We start from the raw sequence: 8,044 nt of genomic DNA on the forward strand, positions 1-8,044 counted from the left end.
TGGGTATATGTATGTGTGTTTGTGTGTGTGTGTGTGTGTGTGTGTGTATGTGTGTGGGCGCACGTGCGCATGTGTTCTATTGGCTGTGGTTTGTCTCTGTTTTCACCTGATTGGCCTATCAGCAATGTCCTTTTGTCCTGGGCACCAGTCACTTCAGCCTGGCTGATGATGTGGCACCAGTTTCCAACAGTGTAAAACAAGGTTGAAGAGCAACACCAACTCCCCTTCTCATCTTGAGATGTGACAAGAGGAAAACCCAATTCATGACCATTGCTACTCTCAATCAAGTGTATGCTTCTTCCAGATCAGTCTTGGCGATTCAAAAGAGTGAAGGAGAAAATGATCAGTGTCTGAGGCACTATTCTCAGGATTCAGGAGCCTGCTGTTTCCTTTTGCCCACCTCGAAGCAGGAAAAAAAGGATGGCTTGAGAAGCTAGGCACTGCAGACCCAGACTAACATGGCAATTTAAAAAGTCTACTCTTGTACTTCCCTGAAGTGACACTGTTACCTCCGATAGAACAGAAGCTGTCTAGCAGAGTCATTAAAACTTAGAATCAGATGGTTTCTAAACAAGAAATTCAAACAATCCAGGGACAATTTGGTGACTTGCTTTTATATTGTTTTTTTCAAAGAGGTTCAACAATTAGTTGAACAACATGATTCTCAGATGTGTCCAACCTTTTGACAGGTGACAAAACATTGTCATCTACAAAGTTCACTTTGGAAAACCATGTAGTCAATTAATCAAGAAAATTAGTATCGTTTTCACATTTACAATTTTGGTTGGACCTCATTCATGTTATCTTTGAATTCAGGCAGCCCATGGTCATCCTTGCTTAGCTCTAACCTGTATACGACCCTGAAGCTTAAAGCCCATCCTTGGAAGTCCTGGTTCTTTGGTCAATAGAATCAACTTCATGATAGGGAAAACCCAGACATCACTTCAAGAACAGAGTCCCTGGCACTGGACTCCTGTCTCACTAGTTTCAGGAAGAAGAAACAGAGTGTGTGTTTGATATTGCATTATAAACAAGGTAGGAAATGCTCTTAACTGATGATTTGAGCTACTGGATCCTCTAAGATTAAAACATTCCATTCTGCAGCAAGCTCCTTAAAGCTAAGATTATGGTCTTTTGCCATGCCTCTAGGACTGAAGTGGACATGAGGAAATATAGGAATCCGTTGAGTTTTGTGCCAGTTGATCAATATTTACCTCTTCCATGTTTAATCATGAGCAAATTTATCAACACGTATAAAAATGGAGTTATGGAGCTAGAGAAATGGTTCAGCCATTAGCAGCACTTGCTGTTCTTACAGAGGACTTCAGTTAGGTTCTCAAGTATCCACATGGTGTCTCATAGCCATTTACAGCTCCACCTATAGAGAATCTGACCTACTCTTCTGACCTCCAAGGGCACTAATATATATACAGGCAGGCCAAACACCGATACTCATAAAAATAAATAAAGTATAAAAAAAATAAATGGAGTTGTGTCCCATTGTTTCTCGCTTGTTACCTTTGGAAGGAGGATACTCAAACATAAAAACTCAGTGACGTGCATGCATGAGAAAGAAACAAGTAAATCAAGGTCTCATCTGTGTGCAAGTGCAGAATAAGTTTCATTTGGAATAAACTTCACAGAGATAAGACTCTGCCAAAACCAAAAGGCTCTGTTAGTACAAACTAAAGATCAAATAAAATAACAGTTATTTTAAATTTTAAGCCAAAAAAAGAACCACTAGTATTTATATCATGACAGCGTATTAATCAAATGGATTTGTGTGCTGTAGCCACACCAAAGCCATCTGCCGGGCTGATGGCTTTAGCCTTATATTTAGAATGATTAAAATAATGACTAAATGATTAAAATAAGAGGACTGGGACAGATTGACTCTGTAAAGACATCAACCAAATGTATTCATTTGAGGATTATAAATGGAGAGTGGTGAAAGACCTTGTTTAAAAATTGAATAGGTTCCTAAGTGAGCTCACACCAAATGAAAAAAACGTGGGAGGGGACATTAGTGAGCTGAGACCAAAGCCTCTGGTGACAAAACAGGAAGCAGTGGCTGGATTGTTTGTGTCACAATGAGCAAATACTGTGAGTCCCTGCGGTGACTGGCCGACTGTCAGCAATTCCCCTTCTCTTCCTGCCTGCCTTCCTTCACTCTCAGAACCAGTACAGTGAGGACATGGCATGTGGTAGTCTCCGAAGGCTGGGACTTGGAAAACTTGCTCTCACAAGCTGAAAATTGCTATAGTTTGATTGTGATTTCAGAGGCTTTTACGTGATTGAGAAATATATCTTCAGTTACCCTTTGGTGAGTGGTGGGCAAAGGGGCTGCATAAGAAAGGCTGGGAAAGATCAGAACCCAAGGAGACAGCATGGTCACAAGAACATGTGCACCGCGGGCCCTTCAACTGCACATTCTACTCATGCTGGCTCCTTGTGAAATAGGAAGACGAAGATGTGGTTATTCACACTCTGTGGACATTAAAATCCAGAACCAGGGTGTTTCGGTGGCATGTTGGTCCCAGCCGCGATCTGTTTGTCTGGGCGATGGTGGTTCTGTCGGGTGCCAACATGACTGGATTAAGGAATACCTAGAAACTTGGCAAACATTACTGAGTCAGCCTGTGAGGTGTTCCCAGGGTATTCGATGATAGGAGCCTGTGTAGATTGGAGAGCGTGATAGGCAATCTTATTGGTGAAGCTGATGGAGTTTGGAGACGATCCTTTGAGCAACTTTGTGCCGGTGTTTCTAGAAAAGTTTAACTATGAATCGATGACCCCACCCACATCCCTGAAAGTAGATGGCACCACCCCAGGACCTGGGATCTGGCACTAAATTAAACTGAGAAAGCGAGCTGAGGACGAACACACATTTCTCAATGTTTTGTGGCCACGGATACACAATGTGACCAGCAACCATGCCTTCCCCAGCATGATGAACTGTGTCCTTAAATGGAGACTTGAAATAAACCCTTCCTTCTTTAAATTGCTTTTGCCACATATTTTTTTTCATGGAATAACAAAGTACTTAGTACAAACTTGAGTGGGTACGGATATCATGGCTGGGATGGAGAAAGTGAGCACAGAAGGCAAACTCGCTTCCTGACTCTGCTTTAAAAACTGCAAAGTGCTCATGCCCTGCCTTGAATATCAGAAACCCAAGCGTCCTGGTCCCTGGCCTCCAGGGTTTGCCTCAGCACCTTTTCCTTGAGGTTTCAGGCTTCCTGCCTCTAACTGAGGGCTACATTGTCAGCTTTCCTGATGCCGAAGCTTTAGGACTCAGACTGAACTGTGCTATCACTATCCTGTCATGGGGCTTCCTATACACCCATAAGGCAGTTCCCTCATCATCCACCATCACAGATCAATGCAGCTACCCTTTTGGTTCTCTTGGGAGAACACATGTGCATGCACCATACAGAAACTGAACTAAACCAGGAAGGCCTCCAGGTCAAAGTTCAGGTAATTTTAAAAGTAAGACCCATGTTAGGACTGGGATCACTTATTCATCTCTGGAACAGAGTTTCTGTTGACTGAATCAATTATTCTTTATACTGCTCTGGGCATTGTCATGGGAAGTTAACAACACGGCTGTGTTAGTGGAAAACTAGATGTCAAGGCAAGTCAACATGAAGCTATTAAAGCAGCCGTCATCCTTAGCTTGAGCCTTAACCTCTATCCTTTCAGATCTCTAACCACTGAGCCCCTGATGACCCATCTCTTGTACCCAGTGCCAAACAAGGAACCCAGAGTTCCCTCTGTGGGAGCAAAGCCTTCCTCTGATCTGAGCACAAACGGTCAGCAGTGTATGCCAAGCCTAGCAGCCACAGCTTCCTTCTCCCAGACATTTACAGCCTGACGCTGCTTACCTACTAGCTAGACTACCTAGCTCCTGCCCTGTGCTGTACATAATGAAAACACCAAGAGCTCAGTTAGCACTACATAACTAGGAGTGGATTCCATCAGACTGTACACAGCCCACCTGACTGCAGCTTTTCAGTCCACGTGTCTGTGTCTGTCCCTTCTTCCTTTCCTCACCACCCCTAGTCAGGTTGCCAGGTGCCAGATCATCACCATGCAGGAGAATGAGTCTGGAGTAACAAAGAGCAGCCACGAAAGTGGATGGTCCCATCAGTCTAGCCCCATCAGAGGCTTTGTGGAAGAAGTAACTGCATGCAGTCTGAGCGCTCAGTGATGGATGAGCCAACAGCTCACTGTTATAGACCTTAGAATCCTCTCTCAGAATAAACACTCTGTGTGTGTGTGTGTGTGTGTGTGTGNGNGAGAGAGAGAGAGAGAGAGAGAGAGAGAGAGAGAGAGAGAGAGAGAGAGATTTATTTGAGACAGGGTCTCATGTAGCTCAAGCTGACTCTAACTTGTTATGCTATGTAGCTAAAGATGACCTTGAACTGCTGATCCCACTGCCTCTACTTCCCAAGTGTTGACATTGCAGGTATTTGTTGCCATCCCTAGCGTATACAGCACAAGACATAAAACCTGGGGCTTTATACGTATTAGGTAGGCACTATAACAATGGAGCTACCCCCAGCCAGCAAAATCCTTTCTCCGGAGTATCAGTGATGTTTCTTTTTGGAGATGAGCATCCTGTCTTAGGGTCTGGCAGCTTTGACTGCTCTGATCTTCCTCTGTGTGCTTTCTTCAAATATCCCCCAGCCACCCACAGTTTGAGTCAATGTTGAATCATGGGTTCCTGCAAAACCAAAGCCTGAGCATTTGCAGACTCAAGGTCAGAGGCTTCGGAGTGGGTGGCTGGCATGGGAAAGTGGGTGACGAAGTGGTAGCAGGAGCCTTCGCTGTGATACACTTCCTAAGCTAGACCCATGGCTCACACAAAGGCAATAATGAAGGCTGGAGAGAAGCAGATGCAAGGATCTGAGCAGGGCACAGAAGGGGTACAGAGATCTATGCCTCTCTCCTGTTACCCTGTGCCTTGCAGACTGCAGAGAGAGAGAGAGAGAGAGAGAGAGAGAGAGAGAGAGAGAGAGAGAGAGAGAGAGACTGGGCAATAAGGAAAGAGACCCTGAGAACAAAAGAAAAGGAGACCAAGAGTTGAGAAGAGGAAACTTATGAGTAAAAAATAAAGAGCAGAAATAGAATGGAGACAAGGACACAGATAAGAGATGGAAAAAAGAGAAACAACAGACTTGGGGCATCGGAGAGACAAGAGAAAACCTTGAAAAGCAGAGCGGAAGTATGGAAAGCCAGAAGAGGGCCACAGAAATGGGGGAGATACACAAAGATCACAAAGAGACACACACAGAGAGGAACGCAACAATAAACACTGAGCAGCCTAGAACAGAAGTGGGCAGGACAGGAGAGACAAAAGAGGCACAAAATACGAGGGGCAGACAGAGGGAGACCAAGGGTGACTTGGGTTTGGTTTGGTTTGCTTTGGTTTTCACTTCTTAGCTGGTTGTCCCACCCTTCAACACCTTTCCCTGAACTCTGAGGGTGGGGAATCCATGGCCAGGGCCAAGTTTCCAAAGTGGGACTTCGTGACCCTTAATGCTCCTCCAGGTAACGTACGGAAACCTAGAGAAGACAATTTATGCAAACACAGCAGTTCCAGAGCCTGTCCTCCTGAGATGACCACGCACCCAAAGGGCTTCTCTCCATGATGAACATCAATCACAGGCTGGCCTGGCCTTTGGTGTCTCTGGGTTATTTTTTTCCCCCTCTCCTTTGGTACAAGAACCTTCTAGAACAAATCCGCATCTCTCTAGACAGATTTACTATCTCAGTAAACTGTTTTACATTGATATCTGATTCTGAGGATACTGGTTGTGCTCTGGTTTAGCAGTTCATGAGAAATCTCCAATCTCTTTTAATCAAAAAGATCGTAAGGAAGTGATTTTAAATGGTTTGTTTGTCATGTGTGAACACGGAACATTAAAACTCATAGTATCTTCTCCACTCCTATGTATTTTGATCTAGGAGTTACCCTACCTCTTGTTGAAATCCATTAGCAGAGATGTAACCAAGGAAACATTGAAATTACAGTTGTTTGAGTCCACAAAAGGCAGGCAATCTAACTGCATGACAGATGTTTCGGTGAAAATCAGTGGCCAGCATGCCTAATGTGATGAGACCTTTTATAAAACCTGCCTAAATCTCTTTATGTTGCTAGGAGAGGGAGAGATCTTATGAGCAAAGAAAAAACAAGGTCATACGGGATTATGGGTTCAAATCAGCACAAGACTCTGATGTTCGTATTTTGCTGAGAGACACATACACAAATGCTGTGTGCTATGAGTACTTACCTCAAGGCCAGATTTTGCCAGCAAATGATCAAAGAAGGCATCCAGCTCTGTCTCCCTTATGTAACCTTTTTCTAATGCAAGAAAATAGGCATAAATAATAGTCACTAATATAGAATAAATGGAAAAATGCTTGTCTAAAAGTATATTACAGGTGAGAGGTTTGAAGCAGTGTCACATAGAGCCCAGGCTAGCCCCAAACTTGCTATGTAGCTGAGGATGACTTTGAACTCCTGATCCTCTTGCCTCAACCTCCCAATTGCTAGGATTACAGGCCTGTGCCACCAGACCTTGCTATTTAGATTTGGGTTTGGTCTCAGTTTTATATTTCCTATTCTTAAAAGGTTTGTATTTTATTTTAATTATGTGAATGTGAGTATGTCTAGGGGTTAAGGGTGTGGTGCAAGTCGGTGTAGGTGCCCTTAGAAGTTAGCATCAGATTTCCCGGAGTTGAGTTCAGGTGGTTGGGAGCCACCCAACATATGCGCTGGGACCAAACCTGAGGAGTCTTCTGTAAGAGCAGTATATAATGTTAGTGGCTGGACCATCTCTGCAACCTTCACACTTTGTTGTTGTTGTTGTTGTTGTATTGCTATTGTTGTTGTTGTTACTTCAGTATCTATCTACTAATATCTTGAGAGGGGTAAATACAAAATCCTAGCTTTTGTGTGTAAGCATGCCTTTCAGGCAGTATGTGTGTGTGTGTGTGTGTGTGTGTGTGTGTGTGTGTGTGTGTGTGTGTAATTACTAATGGACAAGGCCAAATGGCAAACAGATGTGTTTTATTTTCAAGAACGTGTTTTGAAGTAGAGGGACATAAATCTGCACACTGCTAAAATTCATCCTCCTTTGTAGAGAATGGAGACTGGGTAATGTGACAGTCACTAATGAAAAACTGTCACATTTACAAAGCACCACAGATTGCTGCATTTCGGCCCAACAGCCTGGAATATATATGCAAGGATGTCTGTTAATATATCAACTGCACGTCACTCACACAGCCACAGGTTGGGAAGCAGGAAAGTCCTCAGCCCACTCAGAAATTTTCAGACACTTTCTTGATATGTATAAAATCAGCATATGCTGAGTGTAGTTTCTCAGGCACGCACTATAGTCAACTTTTCTTATAGGGAAAGGCGCTTAGGAGAAATTCCAGTTCCCTCTATGTCTACGCTAGGCACTCAAATGACCAAAGCTACTCACCTTCCTTGTCGAAGCGCTGCCAGATCTGCCAGAAGCAGGCAGCATCCAGCCGAGCTTGAGTTTGTCTGCGTGCGTTGTCCATGGTGCTGATGGGGATAAACTCGCCTAGCAGTATTTCCCGACTCTTCCGTCCACTTCTCCCTCTCTGGCTAGGTACCAGTGAGCAAGGCAGGCTCGAGGGCGTCCGTGCTCGTTGGCGTCGCTGAGCAGTCTTCAGCCTAGATGTCAGGCTCCAGGAGGTAACCCGCAGGCGTCCTCCTGCCCCGCCCCGCACAGCCGCCAGATCTCAGCGGGGCTTCTGCCTGTCAGCTGTAGGGGGAAAGGGATGGGGTGAGGAGGATGTCGGGGGTTCAGACAGAAAGAAACTGGGAACTGTCTCTCCTGCCCACGGCTCACTGCCTTTCCGTTTAAGTTGTTTGCCAAACTCACGAAAACATTCTCTTCAGGTTGACTCACCTTTCAAAACTAATGTCTTCCAGGGGTTTTCTGGAAAGGGCTGTCCATGTTTAGGGTTGAACAAGTGTCAGCGCTGGCACCTCATGGATTGG

General features: G+C 44.6%; 1 protein-coding gene across 1 annotated transcript in view; it reads right to left on the reverse strand.

The window, feature by feature from the left end:
* The window catches only part of Scgn (secretagogin, EF-hand calcium binding protein), a 40,028-nt gene extending 32,247 nt beyond the window's left edge, over nucleotides 1–7,781 (reverse strand). Inside the window, exons 1-2 of the mRNA XM_021216051.2 lie at nucleotides 7,497–7,781; nucleotides 6,297–6,367 (exon numbers count right to left, since the gene is read on the reverse strand). Of these exons, the coding sequence (XP_021071710.1) occupies nucleotides 6,297–6,367; nucleotides 7,497–7,578 (153 nt within the window). The 5' untranslated portion in view covers nucleotides 7,579–7,781. The remainder of the gene's footprint in view (nucleotides 1–6,296; nucleotides 6,368–7,496) is intronic.
* Between the last annotated feature and the right edge of the window lie 263 nt (nucleotides 7,782–8,044).

Source organism: Mus pahari, chromosome 16 (genome assembly GCF_900095145.1).
Source record: "Mus pahari chromosome 16, PAHARI_EIJ_v1.1, whole genome shotgun sequence".
Lineage (NCBI taxonomy): Eukaryota > Metazoa > Chordata > Mammalia > Rodentia > Muridae > Mus > Mus pahari.